The sequence below is a fragment of the Montipora capricornis genome, chromosome 6 (genome assembly GCF_036669925.1).
Source record: "Montipora capricornis isolate CH-2021 chromosome 6, ASM3666992v2, whole genome shotgun sequence".
NCBI lineage: Eukaryota > Metazoa > Cnidaria > Anthozoa > Scleractinia > Acroporidae > Montipora > Montipora capricornis.
The window spans coordinates 72,784,048-72,800,603 of NC_090888.1; the positions used below are offsets into that span (position 1 = coordinate 72,784,048).

The 16,556-nt window shown below is 37.4% G+C and overlaps 2 protein-coding genes and 1 long non-coding RNA gene across 3 annotated transcripts; 1 reads left to right on the top strand and 2 right to left on the bottom strand.

Moving 5' to 3' along the window:
* Positions 1-2,118: 2,118 nt before the first annotated feature.
* Positions 2,119-6,933, bottom strand: LOC138054495 (profilin-4-like). Its single transcript, XM_068900948.1, has 4 exons — positions 6,527-6,933; positions 4,198-4,332; positions 2,474-2,579; positions 2,119-2,259 (listed from the first exon to the last, which is right to left on the bottom strand). The coding sequence occupies exons 1-4, from the start codon at positions 6,641-6,643 to the stop codon at positions 2,231-2,233; spliced, it is 387 nt and encodes a 128-aa protein (XP_068757049.1). The 5' UTR covers positions 6,644-6,933; the 3' UTR covers positions 2,119-2,230.
* Positions 6,934-6,993: 60 nt separating this feature from the next.
* LOC138054494 (protein FAM228B-like) lies at positions 6,994-15,956 on the top strand. Its single transcript, XM_068900946.1, has 8 exons — positions 6,994-7,240; positions 7,380-7,541; positions 8,061-8,138; positions 9,488-9,586; positions 9,905-10,003; positions 11,386-11,466; positions 12,344-12,576; positions 15,479-15,956. The coding sequence occupies exons 1-8, from the start codon at positions 7,139-7,141 to the stop codon at positions 15,747-15,749; spliced, it is 1,125 nt and encodes a 374-aa protein (XP_068757047.1). The 5' UTR covers positions 6,994-7,138; the 3' UTR covers positions 15,750-15,956.
* Positions 10,953-16,538, bottom strand: LOC138054496 (uncharacterized). The gene is made up of 2 exons (XR_011133273.1): positions 16,077-16,538; positions 10,953-11,586 (listed from the first exon to the last, which is right to left on the bottom strand). It is a non-coding gene; the product is annotated as an uncharacterized lncRNA (long non-coding RNA).
* Positions 16,539-16,556: the final 18 nt, after the last annotated feature.

A 16,556-nucleotide genomic window follows, 5' to 3' on the forward strand; every position in this document is an offset into this window, starting at 1 on the left:
TTTATTTGTATGTCAGCAGGGGCCTGCCTATTCATCCCCGAGGTTTCATCAGAGTCCATTTTGCTGGCCCAGGCGCCTGTGGCTTTTGCCACTTATATGTTGTGTTTGTGTGTAAATTGGGGAGCAAAAGAGAGCTTCTTCAAAGCCTAACATATAAAGTGCCTATATTTAGCAATGGACTACAAATGTATAATGACATGTGAGGAGTCACCGAGTGGGGCGGAGACGGAACTCAAATGGGGGACACTTTATCTCATAATTTTCAACGGAGGGAGAGTTGAAAACACTGACCCCCAGTCCATGGACTAACCCAATGGACTACCTCAAATAGAATAACTGTACAAAATAATACCAGTATTTCGAATGAGTAATATTGAAAGAACTGAATTGACTGTATACTTACGTTGCATGTACCTTGTTTATTTTTGTCCGTACAGCTACAAGCGACTAAATTCAGGAATTGCACCAATCTCACTTCACTTACATGAAGTAATCGGCCATTCCAACAACTATCGAAAGCTAACCTTTTTAAAATGGGTGCTTAGACTTAGGCCTGGGCCAAACGTCGAACTTGACACGAGACAAAATAAAGGGAGCTTTGAATCGATCCAAATTACTTTAGGTCAACCTAAATTAAGATTATTGGGCCAGACGTGGAACTAAATGTTGAACCAAATGCAAAAGAAAAAAGCATATGTTATCAGACAATCTTTTAAACTGGGAGTTAAGTTCGACTCATGAGAAGGCCAACGTTTCTCCCAGACTAGATCTTCACATGTTCTATCCATCTTAGGGAGACTGATAGAACGTGTTGGTCAATCAAAATACAGTTCGTCAAACTAAACTGAGTCAAAGGTCGGACTTATCAGGAACTTAATTCCGGCGTTTTAGTCCATCTTATGTTAAGTTTGACGTTGGCGCGGGCCTTAACCCATTGACTCCCAGGGGTTCCCCATTGACAACTAAAATTGACTGGCATTAGACAGAGTAAAATACCAAGTCTGGCTGGTTTGGGCTGGTTTGGATGTCAAAGGGTTAAATACTGTTGACCGACTCCGTTTAAATTGTGTACCGATAGTACTCACTTGAAATAGTAGTTTTGGGGAAGTCCATTTGGGTAGTGCATCGGGATAGTCCATGGACTGGGGGTCAGTGTTTTCAACTCTCCCTTGCAGGGAGACTTGTATATGAAAGAATAGTGAAACTTAACTGTTGCCATTTCTGAGTTCATGTCTGCCTCCTCTTCAAAGCGAGTTGAAGTTTGAAGTTTTTCTTGTGAAAATTAGTTTTCATTCATACTTAAAGTAGAACTTATTACCATCACAAAAGAGGAGGAAGACATGAACTCGGAAATGGCCTATTCAGGTATTCGTCAAATAATATTGTAACATGCAAATGACTTGTGTCTGCAGGAGGTCTGTCACAAAGCATTACTATCGCTCCACCCCAACCTCCATCAGCTTCATCTACCAGTATTATCCCTACTAAGACAAATATGACAAACGTTATTGTGCCAACTTCAACAAAATCAACCAGTACATCAAGTATCAGCACAAAAGCCTCAACAGCTGCTTCAATTACTCCGACCACTGCAACTCAACATCCATCCAAAGGACCTACAAGTGCTAGCAGTAAATTTGATGCTGGCTCATTTGTGGGTGGTATCTTCTTGGGACTTGTTTTAGCAGCAATTTTTGTTTTTGCTTTCAAATGGTGGCAATCAAACAAGAAGAGCTATCACAGTTTGTAATGGGACTTTTGTGATGATCTCGACAATGAATGGAAATTGGAGTTTTGTAAGGGACACTTTTTCAGAGTGTTTAGGAGCCAGACTTAATTTGGGTTCAAGTCTTGCTCTTACCACTAGCTGATGTTGTTCTGGGAAGCAGCTGCACTTGTTAACAGCCAACCGGTCTGACTCAAACTGCCAGACAGGCTTCTTAAAAGCTGTGTTTATTTCAGTAATAAATTTCATTGGCCCTGAAAAGCCCCTGATGGAAGCAGCCAGTTTGGTACATGTACGTAATCATTTTTTTAGAACCTCTTAGTTGTGGATACATGTAACCCCCCCACCCCATGGGCAATGTCCCCTCTGTGCATGCACATTCTTCAAAAACGTTTTTTGAGATCAAACTAAAAAAACAGCTTTATTACACTCTTGTTTTTTGACAATATTGCAAATGTTGTTCAATGAAATTAAAAATTAAGTTAATTGATTTTCCAGGCAGCATCACTTTCCCTTCTCCCTGAAATAGTCAGCTGTAATGCAATAGAAACAGAACACACACTGTAATATTAGAAAATCAAAAGTAAACATTACTCAATCATAAAATAACGTGATTGAACAGATGTTTAAAACAGTTTGCTGCAATCATTGTAAGTTTCACAACAATTATCCCTGTGGAAGATAATTAATTTAATGTTTTCTTATGACACTCTGATGCCAGTATAGATAAATAAAAACATGATCTACCTAACTTCTCGACAGCCTCAACACAAATGCTTGGACTCATTTCAGGAGTATAAGTGGCCACTAACAGTAAAGTAGCAGTCCGCACTACAATGATTCCACTGTTATACTGAAATTAGAAGTGCAAATTTAAAGATTATTTTTGTGTGGTCTGATTATGCAAATATTAAGTAATGAGAGTGGCTATGCATTATAACCTTCCCCTCTTCCCCTACTACAGCCTTCCCCCCCCCCCCCCCCTCCTACAGGAGGATTAAAAAAAATCCACATCGTTGAATCCTGTCAGAAGAGGTGTGCTTGACATAATCTTGTTGTGCATGCTGAAGAAGTCCGCAAACTCAACCCTCCTCTTTCATTGACGAATTCTTTCAGATCTTGAGAATTAAGCTTAGAGGGCACACAAGAGGCTTGAGTAATATTTCTGCCCTTGCCCAGTGGAAATTCCAAATTAACTCCATACATTTCCTTCTTCTCTGATCTTCGTCCTATTCTACTACCTTGAATAAAATTATGAACCAATACAATAACATTGATGGTATGCGCAGTCATATACCTGCTGAGAAAGACTCATAGATTTTACTCGGTCTAAGTCGCCACATGATTTTACCTGTCAATGGGGGCGGCGTTAGGGTTGAATGGATGAACAACATCTAGGACCATTCAACTATGTCCCCTTCAATTCCATGCAAGGATTATTGTATCCAGGAATTCTTAAAATGGCAATCGTTAATTAACCCTTTCACTCCTGAGGGGTTCCCCATTGATGAGTAAAATTGTCTGGTGTTAGACAGAGTAAAACCTACAAGTCTCAGTGGCACGTAAGGGTGTGAAAGGGTTAATATTGGGGTCATAGATTTTTGAGTGAACCTTGATGTTGTTAATTAAAATTTGTTGAAAATGAATCTACTAACTTAAGATACTGGTCCAAATATGACAAAATTGCTGGCAAAGCAGCTAGCAAGTCAAAACCCAAGCATATAACTCCCCAGTCACTCCTTCACATCTGCTTGGGATGAAAGGAACTACTTCCTTGTAAGCAATCACAATAGTTGCAAATGTTTACAATGAAATAGTCTGTTTGTAGAATACATGTCAGCTGCATGGAATGCAAAGCAGTTTTCCCTCTGTCTTTGTATTGTTCTGTTTAGGAATAGTCTTAATAATCCTATGTCTGCCATTACTACAGAGTAAACTGCTGCTTTGCACAAGACATGCATTACTGTAGAGTGGCTTGTACCATCTCGATGCTTCTGAAATTTCATGCAGAGTTTGTTTGGTTTTGCTAACCCCACTGTGAGGCTGTGGCTGGAAGATACTGATGATGTCATGATTTCAGTTGATAATATAAAAGGAATTGCCGTGCATTATGGGATACTATTTCCCTGGCTACACACTGATTAATGAATGTTTTTAAATTAGTGGAGAGAAACCTCTTCTTGTAACTGCTGCCTAATGTAATACTATTAGTTATCCACTGACTATTACCTAGTATTAGCTAGTTAGTATAATCCTTTTTCCAGCACTGGCTGCATCTTAACATCCTTCAGTCAGTGTACTAGGATTATTAATTTAAATAGCTGGTATGTGTGTCCACAGTCAGGTACAAGTTCTTTTTCCAGCACTGGCTGCATCTTAACATCCTTCAGTCAGTGTGCTAGGATTATTAATTAAAATAGCTGGTATGTACTGGTATGGGTGTCCACAGTCAAGTAAAGATCTTTACTTACTTTCTTTCCATAGACAGAGAATCTGTCAGCCCTCACAACTTCATAAACTGTATCTTGAAACTTCAAACCTTCTCGTCTGGCTTGTGAACTGTTTGTAAAGGAGTGCACCAAAGCATGGATATTGTCTAAAGAGGGCTGAAAAGTTCAAAATATCACCAGACAGGGAATCAATTTTAAGTCTGAAATCTATATTAGTTAAGTACATGATTTATACAAACACCACTGGTCAAGGTGGAATGTCAGAAGTTATGCATTAAATGTAACTTGTTGTTGGATTTGCTGGTTACACATCGGACAATTTTTGTTATTTAAAGAATGAGGAACAAGGTTGGACAGCTGCAACATGTGTTGCGATTCAAATTTTTCCTGGTTCAAAATGTTTTTAACCAGTTTCATTTTGATTTTCATTTGTTTCAGATTATGATGATAAATATTAGACACAGAAGTGTGAAGTGAACTGGTTTGAAAAATTTCAAACCAAGAAAAAAAATTGAACCACAACACATGTAATCTGCATGCGAAAACAGTTAGATACCAGACAGCTCTTTGCCACCTTTCATCACAGTGGATGCCATGTTGACATAACCCTTGGGCATGATGGCTTTACAAGCTACTTGGTCCTCTCTAGCATATCAAATTGGGTTGGGAGGGTAAATGCGGGAAGGGACAAAACATGGACCCCCCTTTTGGACCGGGTCCATGGACCCCCTTTTGTTTTTGGTGAACAGCGTCCCAAAGCATGTTAATGGGGACATAGTTTTTCAGTGAGTGATTAACCCATTGACTCCCAGGGGTTCCCCATTGACGAGTAAAATCGTCTGGCCTTAGAGTAAAATACGAAGTCTGGCCGGTTTGGACGTCAAAGGGTTAATGAGCTTTTCAACGTTAGAAAAGATTATTTCAGCTGATTTGCTTCACCTTTCTGCGACACCAATAACTTTGAAATTCAAACAAAATGTTAGGGCTCCGAGAAGAATGGAATGGGGCCATTTGGATTTTACTTTACCCATGAATTGGATCAAAGACACTCACCCTCATCATTTTCTAGTGTGAAAATCAATTTAACTTACTAGGCAATATGATTTTATTATCAATCATTCTGTTGAAGATTTACAAATTATAAAATGAAATTATAATTGAAAAATATACATTTATTCAATTTATTATATCATAAATAACAAATTAATCTCTTTTAAATAATAAATTTATCTTAATTTCATCGACACGAAACTGATTGGCTTTTTTCCAGAACACCAAAACATTTTTTTTATTCTATAAAAGGTCATCTGATGCACCCAACGAGAGACTCCAAACTTAGCCACCCCCTACATGAACAATATCTTTTTCTCTTTGGGTAATTTACAATCACTCTTAGTAACGAAAAAATGAAACAATACGGTATGTACTGTAACTGATACAACATTATTGTTTTGGTGAAATATATATTAATCATATCTATTAAATTAAATCAAATTTCAAATTCTGTGACACTGTTCAGTGTCAACATGCACTTAACCCTTACCCAGTCTAAACAAAGTGAACACATCAATCGTCTTTTCTAAAGTTAAAAAGTTCATTAACGTGCTTGGGGACACTTTTAGCAAAAAAAAAAAATATAGGGGTCCATGGACCAGGACCATAGAAGTGGTCAATGGACCTGGTCGGATCAAAACGGGGGTTCATGGACCAGCTAGGGGTCCATGTTCTATCCTTTCCCAGTAAATGAGACAGTATATGTAACTATTACCTGAAGCTACTCTAAAATCAAAAATTTATTTATTTATTTTAATATTTTTGGGGGCATAGGACTATTTAATCCTCTGAAGAAATAAGAATTTCATTTCATTTTGTTGTTGTTGTTGTTTTTTTTTTTGTGGTGGTGGAAGGTGGGGGGGGGGGGGGGGGGAGGGAAGGGTTGCACCGGCTACTATAAGGATTCAGAATTGACTGAGGAAACGAAAATGGTCTCAACCATACAGAAGCGACAATAGACCCCGGTTCAAAACACATACCCGTAGAGTCATGAGAATCCGAGAGAAGAGAGGCAACACTTTCTTCTCATGTCGGTTAATGTGTTGGGCCGACTTCGGAACTTCGCAACTACTGTAGCTACTTGTTGCAGGCCTTAGAAGGTTAAGCCCATGTTTACACCCGGCCGTCCCTCCAAGCTTAACCAAATATTGCTAAATTAAAAGGGAGGGTTGCGTGATCAAACCAGGAATCCTTTACCTCTCTGGCCTTAAGTCTAGATCTTCTGTCACATTAAATTTAAAAACATGATGCCACTTCTTCTAATACCGTCCAGCTTACTTAAAAATTTCAAGCTTACCGAAAATCCAGCAGTACAAGCTCGAAGAGATGTGTCCTTGCGACGAATTATAGCGCAATTCTGGATGTGACCTGTCGCTATCAGTGAGTCATGCAGAAGGCTTTGAAGTTGATTCATTTTTAATTTAAAAAAGCTGGCGAAGTATTCCTAAACGTTCTTGACATACCGTATTCTCTGACATGCACCATTTTTCACCCGAAAGAAAAAAATGCGTGACACTGAGGTGTCGTTACCAAGAGGGGTGGAGAAGGGTCAACGTTTTGCGTTTCGACCAAAAAAGGCAGACGCATTAAATTGAAACAAAGGAGTGAATAATATGTTCTGCTAGTTTGAAATAATTTAAAATGGAATTTTCAGCCTAGTTCGGTTGCAACCACTTTCAGTCAAGTTGATTTTTTCAGCAGTAAAATCTAATTTGTACCACCTTCCGATGGTTAGTTCAGTTGATAAGTTGCCTAGGAAACAGCGCACAATTTACACGTGAAAGATATAAACAGTGTATTTGAGTCAAGTTCTTTGCGGTTGACTCGTCTATTGATCACAATCTCTGAGTTGAGGAAAGAATTCAAAAGGCAGAAAGTCAACTAAACGAAGAAGAAGATCAATAAGAGCATGTCTAGAAGAAGAAGAAGCGCAAGTGGCCGTATTTCTGTTCATACATTTGGCGCAGTGGATGAACTTTTAAAGGACAATAGCAAACATGAACTTCAAAAAGTTAGTATGCGTAGAGATTTGAAGCTCTTTTACTTCCAGGTTACATTTGGTTGCTTTGCAAATTATAATTTTTATCATCTCTCTCGTATACAGCACTGTAATGTCCTATTAGAGCTTAGCGTTGTGCGTTATGTTGCAGAGTCATCAGCGGAGGGCAAATTCGGCTTCCGCCATTGAACGACCGAAGCTCCAGGCGTATAATTCGGAAATAAGAGCTCGTAGTGCCAAGGCCGTTTGCCCCTCAGACCATACGTTTAGAATACAGAGTTGGTTGAACGAGAAATCTGTTAGAAACATTCAGGTATCTTCAAATGAGTTTGTTTTGTTTATAATCTGCTCCAGAAGCGACAAAGTCACTTTCATTTCTTGGCGACAAATGAAGCATGAATCCTTTTGTTGCCACTGCGGAATTTTCATCGCCGTTAACCCCCGATGAAATCTATAATTCCGTTAAAAAAATTTCAAGTTCATAGAATTAATGTGATCACCGAGTTGCAATATCAAGCCAAAAATTCTATTGTCCGCTCGTTTTTCGGTAATCCTAACCTACTGTATGTAACCAATCATTGGTTAATTAAAAAATAATAATTAGTATTTTAATTGGCGTGGAAAATTTACTTCCCACGACAATTCCAAGGTATTAATAGTTACAAGCCATCTTTTGTTAGATAACATCGCGGTTTTTTTAGCCTTCATACTGCAACTTTTACTATTGACACCTTGTAATATTATATATTCTTATATTTTATTTGTAATGCCGGTACATCGTTTAATTAGTGTAAAATAAAGTGTTGTTGTTGTTCTCTAACTACTCTTGTAGGAAAGAACCGACTTCGAATCAAGGGCCACCAAAAATATGTATACGACTCTTTTAAATAATGAAAACACTTTCGTCAAGGTAAGTAAATATAATCTTGGGTGGAAATTGTGGCAATTAAAGGTTACTTTATGTATTTGGACAGGACTTATCCCAACATAGGGTTATTAAAATTTGTAATTTTATGCAAGTTCAATTACCTAATTATACTGAAAAATGTATAAAAAAAACTTTTCTTTACAAAAAAAGAAAGCTATATGAGAAGCTACTTATTTTTACTTTTTTTAATGACAGGTTTGCTCTCTCGGTGAGTGTTTTGCTAATGCATAGGACAATAACTTATTTTGTTACAAGAGGTTATTGGACTCTCCATTAACAGTTGATTTCCAGCTTCTGGAGGCCGTCAGCACACCATTAGAAAGCTTTGAAGGATTTTAATTAATTATCCATTTGTTTTTACCCATTTAAGGACGGTGCCTACTAATTGAAGATATTTTTGCCCCGGTGCGTGATTATGCAGGAAATGTAGATCTTAAAGTGCCCCTAGCCCCAAAATATTTTTTTTGCTAAAATGAATCTTTGCACCTGTTCGAGACGCATTGCGACCACTTTTTCCTTTTTCTAACAAATCCTGCCATTTTATTGGCTTCGAAAGTTGTGAAAATCCAAGCATCTTTTGTTCCCGACCAAGTCAGAAGGGGAGTGGGTTTATTCCTGGTTTGACGTCACAATCTACTTTGCATGCATTTTTACAAAGAGTTAATGCAATGTAAATCAGTTTCTGACGTCAAATCAGGAATAGACCCACTCCCCTTCTGACTCACTCGTGAACAAAAGATCCTTGGATTTTTGCAACTTTCGAAGCCTATAAAATGGCAGGATTGGTCAGAAAAATGAAAAATGGCCGCAAATGCGTTTCAAACAGGTGCAAAGGTTCATTTTAGGGGAAAAAAAATTTTGGGGTTAGGGGCACTTTAACAAGTGTTATTGAAATCCAAGAAGAAAATTGGGGGTAACCGCACATGTTTCAAAGATAATTCATGAATAATATTTGTAAAAAGCTTTAAAATACAAAGAAATGTATGGCATTCTTTCTCAAATTGAAGCTTAATTATCTCTCAAAAATGCATGGTTACCCCCAATTTTCTTTTTGGATACCAAGAGTACTTACTAAGATCTACTTTCTCTGGATAGTTTTAAACCGAGCAAAAATATCCCCGTATTAGTAACCATCACCGATAGGAAATCCGAGTATCTCAAGGTGCGCAGAACGTATCCCCAATAACACAATAGTAGGCACTGTCTTTAACGCACAAGCATTAAAGGTGTTCTGTAACTCTTCATTAATAGTTGATTTCCAGCCATGAAAGAACACAAGTATGATGACATCAGTGGAAACACTATCACTCATTTTTTATCTGCATGCACAGGAGGTAGACAGATTCATTGATGACAAAGCAGCCCTTGATAAACAAAAGAAGAAGATGCTATTTAAAAAATGGAGTGAGCGAGTTTACAGCCCTGTTAAGGTACTATTGGCTTAAACTGCTCCTACAGTGTATAAATTTGCTTATTGTAGCATAATAACAACAAACAAAAAAACACTGCCATGCCGAGATCCTCTTTGTTCTCAGGGTTCAAAAACTGCAGCTGGTTCTTGATTGTTGTTGGTGTCACACCCTGTTATGGGAAGGGGCATGACATGCAGCAAAATGAAAAGACCTCCTTTGTATCCTCTCATATTCAGAAATTTCCTATCCCTTCAAATCCTCTCTGATAGTGTTAAATATATGCAACCTGCAATTAAAAGTGCCAACCAACATTTGAAAATCAATTTTATTTGTCAGGAAAAAATTAACGAAGAAATGACTGGTCCGAATTACAGAAGCTTGGACAGGAGAAAAAGAGATATCTACAAAGAATACCTTGATTATAGCAACAGAAAAGTGAGTATTTCAAAGAAGCTTCAACAAGCAAATTGCTTTTTTCACAGATGAACACAAAGATAAATTATTATTAACCAAACTGAAGTAGTGATGTTTTATATGCCTTGAAGTAAATGTGTGACAAAAAAGGCATGGGGAATTTCCTATTGTCTTAATTAAAACAAACAAACAAAAAAAAACCTTCAATTAAAATTCTTGACATCAAGTAAAATGGAGCCGAAAGAAGATGTGTCAACCCCAGGGGGAAAGGGGGACTCTCATATAAAAAGGATGGGGTTGCTCGGCAGAAATTTTGAAAATAACCCCTAAGAGATACCATCTATCCTGTCTTGTGGGCATGGAATCAAATTTTTTTCACCCCTAAGAGGTACCAAATTACATGTATGGGTTTTGATTAGACAAAATTAAAAAATAGTTAGCGAATGTGAGAATGATATACAGAGAAGTGAAATGTACACATAGAACCCAATGGGAACTTGGAAAAATCCATGCCCCAGATGGGATTTGAACCCACACTCCTCCATGATCTATCTAGTCGGATGCTCTAACCACTGAGCTATTGATATTAGATCTAGTCAGAATGAGATGCTTTTTAAGAAAAAATATGTTAATTATCTTAAGAAATCATACATAGGTCTCGACCATTTTTCCATTTCTTAAGTCATCTTTATTAATTTAATTTTTAGTTATTAATCATTTTATTTAGTATATTTTATGTATAGTATAATGAGGACCACTAGTTTATCAGTTTTTACTGTAAAGTGTTTTACCCTCGTTAAATAAAGTTATCTAGTATCTACCCCCCCCCCCCCCCCGTGAGGTGTCAACAGTCTTCATCAGTGACCAAAACAGATGATATCAAACATGATGCACATTGTAGAAAAAAATGCATACATTATTATTATTGCAGCAGTACGTTTATCAGTAAAAAAATATCTTTAAGTCCTGATCCAATTTTAAAGTCTTTATTGGTTTCTGTTACAATAATAATTGATGGAAAACTTACTGCGCCTTTCAATAACATGCGGACTCTTAAATTCAAAGGTCAACCAACAAATGCATTGTTCGCTACCGTCAATCAAATGTTTGGCGACTCCTCCAAGCTTCCGACTACTGTCAAGCGCATAGTGATCAATCAAATCACATGGTTGAGCCCAGTTCAGCCAACATGGTCCGAAGCTGGGAGGAGCTGCGAACATTTGATTGACAGTAGCAAAAAACACATTATTTTGTTGATTGACCTTAGAATTTTAGAGTCCGCATGTTATTGAAAGGCGCAGTAAAACAACCCTTGCAGATGCTCCCCAATCACTATTCAGTTGCAATTTCTTCTGCCCAGTGTTCCTCATAAATTTGTTAAAATGAAGTTGTTGTTTCCACAGGGAGTTGTTTTCCTTGATGTGATGTCCCCAGAGGAATATGATCCACTCATTCTTAATGCCAACAGACCAGCACCTTTGAAGGTCAGCATACAGTTCATTAACATGCAAATGTACTTTTAGGCTCTCTGCAAATGAGTAACTGTGGTGTTGGTTTAGTCTGGCTGCGTCTATTTCACTTGTTAAAACAGACCTTTTTGTAGCCTAAAATTGAAGGAAAAGACACAAATTGATAGACATAAAGCAAGCATTTAATATTATTACTGGTAACTGCCAACCATGTGAGGGATAAAAATGGAAACAAGACACATGAGATGGCAAAGAACTTATGAGTTCATCCTTGGATCAGCGAAAGCTTGGATTTTATTCTAGTTTTAACATTAGCCTTTGGCTTTATTTATTTATATCCATTCAAAAGTTATGTCCCCTTAAAAACCCATCGACTTCTACAGTGTACATGTAGGAGTGAGACTAATCCATGACGGGAAGGAAATTTACACCTAACTGAGCATCTCTTAAGCTCTCAAATGCTCTCAATCAAATGACATGCAAATGACAATTCAGGGTAATGGACTGGGCCGTCAACAATATGAAAGTCTAAAATAACAGAAAATAATACTAGATTTCCTTCAAGAAATTCAACTACATAGAGCAAGATTCTTCAATGTTCAGTTTTTATAAAAAGTACAACCTTCTCTCTCTAATTGCTATTAGAGCCGCAAAATTAATTTATTATGAATGACTGATGTTCACAGGAGCAAATTTTGTAAGTTAACATTCTTTGCAACTTTATTTTCCATCTCAACAAAAAGCTCTGCCTTCAATCCCCAGGAGACTGTGAATTAAAACTTTGGCCTTTTTAATTTTGGTTATACTGTTGTACTAGACAAAGGATGACCTCAAGTATTTAAGGTTAAGGAGGTGTAACTATTAATAATTAACAGTGCACTGCTCATTTCAGGCAATTACTAAGAAATTAGATGATCCCCTAATATCGCAAGGAACCACAAGACTTGAAGAAGATCGCACAGTTGTGAGATGTGTCACAGGGGAGACATTCAGTGATAAGACATTAGAAGAAATGCATCTCCCTCCTGCACCACTTGTGCCACTAGGGCGACATGGCACGGAATGCAACACATGGCTTCGAATGCAACTGCATGATATTGACAGTGGTGTACGAAAGAGAAGTGGGTAAGGTTTAATCAGAATTAACAAGTTTTACAGTACTGTTGACGTTCATTTATCCATAAGGTTAGTAATATTGCATAAAACATAACTGCTTTCCAGGAAATATCTGTGAAGAATCCATTGTGACCACATACCCGCCAAGCCAGAATTTCATAATTTTTATGAAATGCAAATAAACAACATTTTACAGTAACATCAGTTAAGATTAAGAAGAAAGAAAGAAAACACACTTTAAACGTAAATTGAAGGAATTGTTGCTAAAGTTTCTTGAGGAGATGGATGTTGATATGCACTACATTTATCTTTCAAAGCACATGTACATGAATATGGCTTTCTTTAACAGTTACAGTGACTATAAAATCTCACATCATTTTTTACAACATTTTTCTCTCTTATGTATGAGGTGTTTGTTTGTGTGACTCTTGTCAATTTTGAAGTGTCTTTTTGTTTACTTTGTTGTGAGAGCTAGTAATAACGCTGTTGTGTAAGTGGCCTGCCTAGAATGGCAATAGGGAGCTTACACAAGAACGACAACGACAGCTACAAGAACGCCACAAAACAATGGGTTTGATGAGCAAAAACAATACGTGTAGCTCTGCACGTCTACCACATGCGTTTTGCATTTTAGTACCTTTCTTTGTTTTCCTTGTCCTGGCAATGACGTGAATTGACCAAATTTGAAGGTGTGTAGAGGACGTGAGAATGAGACGAAAAAATTTTTTTCCCAAACAACCACACCGTTTATGCCAATTTCATTCCTGCAAAGTTGATACACACTTTCCATTCTGAATGACTTGGGGTTATAACAAAATTATTGCAATAACAGGAAATATTTTTAGATGATGTTCTTGTTGGTGGCAGAGTCGTCCTTGCATAACCTCCCTAATGCTAACAGTGGGCCCCCATGGTCTTGCTTGATTTGCATGATTGCATGATTTGTTTGTAAATAAGGTGATAAGTGATAAAGAGCACTGGCTCCAGTTGTTAAAATGCCAGATAACCATATCCAGTGCCAGATAAGTCACTATCCAGAGTCTAAAATTCACTCCACATTAAACGTTGGACAAGGTTTTCATATACACCTTTATTTGGAATGTGGAATGTACGTTTTTATGGTTATGTGAGCAAAATTAATACTGATTCTTTACACAAATTTAAACTTTTGGATAGCGACTTATCCACTGGATATCGACATTTCACTTAGCCCCTTTCTTATCTATTGATGGGGATCCTATTAATAATAGTAATAGGACTGAGTGAACTCCAATTCAGACTGTAATCATACGAGTAATTAACAAAATCAGACTACCGCATAGCGGGAGTCCAAATAATGACACAAAGTCCTGTTACCAATTAATCATAACCAAATGCATCCCTTTTTCACTGTCTAATTTTATAAATTTTGGAAAATCCCCAGTTAGTAGGGTCAGTGGTTGTTGCTATATGTATGGTCATTGTGATAAATTCTGTGATCGGTGGATTAAGCTCAGTGCACTTAATATGATTGACTGGTGTACATTGTAACTGTCAGATTACAGCCAACTTTCTGATTACATCCCTACACCATAATAAGTGAAAAATAAAGTAGTTAATACACCAATCAAATTTGGGACAATTGTAATGGTTATGATAAACAGGTTTCCCATACTAAGTCATTGGGGTACTAACTGACCAAAGCCTGTCTTGGAGTGAACACATAAATAAATCAACAAAAAAATTGTATCTGGCATCGGGGGCCCTTATACGCATACAACCTTTTGTCCCACCTCGACATTTCGGTGTTGACGTACATGTACTTATTCAAAAATTCAGCTGGAACAAAGTCGAAAACCAGTGCAAATTCCAAAAAGCTGTTATGGTCCACAAATCACTTTATGATTCAGCCCCTGAATATCTTTGTAATACAATGTATGTTTGTGGACCGTAGCAACTCGACTACTTATTCCTTGAGAGACCCCGAGCACAAACTGGTTATTTCAAAGCCGTGTACTAATCATCTGAAACAGTGCTATCAGGAATGGCCTGCCTAGCGCCTGTCGAATTGCAGCAAGCAAGTACTCTGCAGTTGCTTCCTTTAGCTATAATTAGTATTTAAATAATATGGCACTCTTGGAAAACAGGCTAAATAATTTCTACTTTATTAATTTAATTAAATTAAATTATAAATTATAAATTGTAACTTGTAGATTAGAATTATGTACTTAGAATAGCTTTTATTTAACTTTGAAATTATGCTTGAGTGTAGATTGGTAGATACGATGTAGTGCATATATGTACATGTAATAATGTTTTATAAATCCTGAGACGTTTCCTGTGTATAAGTAAAGATGATCATAATAATGATGATGGATAAAGCTTTTAAACAACAGGGGACTGGTGGATGGGAAAATACTTGAGGCGAATATTTTCCCTCCATGCCTAACCTGACTCAGTACAGTCATAAGCTTTTTTTTTTATGGCCTACTCACACTCCCGACTCCTAAACAAGATATGAATTTGCAGAAAGACAACCTAAGTTGTCTCTATTTTGCAGCATGTTTTGGGTTCAAAATTTAGACATGTGAGAATCCTCTGAAATGTTATAATTTTGTACTATTTTTAACAGGGATGTGTGACTCTTTGTGGCCCCTCTTGCCCTAGTGTGCATGACCCTTGTCTGGGGATTTTCTTAACAGAATTATTTGCAATTGACCAAATGGGTCACATGATGATAATTATTACTATATGTAATAAATGTACTTTTGACAAGTAGAATTGTCTGGCACAAGAGGGAAAAAGGTGTTTTGTGTCAATGATTATTTGGCATTTAAGAATTCTAAACAGATTAGAATTTACATGTAACGGCAAGCCTCAAAGATGGTAACTAAGTACAGTTTTAACAAATGATTTGATTATTATTCCCCAGGTTGCGAATGAAAGGAACCTACAATGATTCTCAATTAGATTATGAAGAATGGAGTAAACTAGAGAGAAATCCAGAAACCATTGATGTTGAGCTGAGATCACAAAAGAGAAGATTGTTTAATGAAAAGCATGCCACCACACTCCAATTCGACTGGCCTGAGCTTCCAACTATCAAGCAACACTCTACATATTATTCAAGAATACCAAATGTATTGCCCTTTGGAACTAATTTCGAATATCACCCAGAACTGCGGCTAAATGCATCTTACTAATACCTACTAATGGTTACTTGATGAAAATAATATTTTTACATTATTCAAATGAAAGAGGACCTTAACTCTTATAGTTAAATTATTCAATTTTTGTGTGTACACTGTGAATATGGCCACAAGTAGAATTTGAATTCTTATGCTTCTCCGGAAAAAAAAAATAAAGTGCTACTGACAGATTTTACAACATTTGGAATAAACTGTCACTCTTAACCCATTGACACCTCAAACGCTCTTGCACGCCCCCACTTGACGAGTAAAAAATCGTCTGGCGTCTCAGCCACGATCCTAATGTTTTGCATACGAATCCAGCGATTTAATTCAGATTACCTGCAACGCTTCATTTTAAGTTTTTCCTCCCCTCTTCATTCGTCGTCCACTGTTGCCCCTTCTTGGCTTATCGATTTTTTTGAGCTGCTCTTCAATAGCCTTTCTCATGTCAATACAATCGGGAATGTGAACGTATCGAATTTGCTGTCCTTGAATAAACATTGTCGGAAAATCCATGCGCTTTACATCGCTGCCATTTTGCTTTGAAAACTTGACGTCGGACATGGATACGTTCATAAAGCCATCGACATTTTCAATCAAACCCTCCGCTGAAGATTCGTTTCGAAGTTCTACAGTAGTCCTGTAGCCTTGTACAGCTTGCAAAAGACAGACTAGTGTTCTTTCCGAAATCGCTCTTTCCCTACTACCGCCCGCCATATTGGAACTCTGTCCCCAGTCCTTTGATTGTGACAAAAAGAATTTTTGGCGGGAAAGGGGAATTGGTCCGACAATCTGCTGGCGTCGAATACGCGAGAAACT

Coding starts and splice junctions, on each gene's coding strand:
- LOC138054494 (XM_068900946.1), top strand. CDS start 7,139: ATGTCTAGAAGAAGAAGAAGCGCAAGTGGCCGTATTTCTGTTCATACA. Junction 9,587..9,904: donor GAGTTTACAGCCCTGTTAAG/GTACTATTGGCT, acceptor TTTATTTGTCAG/GAAAAAATTAACGAAGAAAT. Junction 11,467..12,343: donor ACAGACCAGCACCTTTGAAG/GTCAGCATACAG, acceptor TGCTCATTTCAG/GCAATTACTAAGAAATTAGA.
- LOC138054495 (XM_068900948.1), bottom strand. CDS start 6,643: ATGAATCAACTTCAAAGCCTTCTGCATGACTCACTGATAGCGACAGGT. Junction 4,333..6,526: donor CTTGTACTGCTGGATTTTCG/GTAAGCTTGAAA, acceptor TGAACTTTTCAG/CCCTCTTTAGACAATATCCA. Junction 2,580..4,197: donor TCTCTGTCTATGGAAAGAAA/GTAAGTAAAGAT, acceptor TTCTAATTTCAG/TATAACAGTGGAATCATTGT.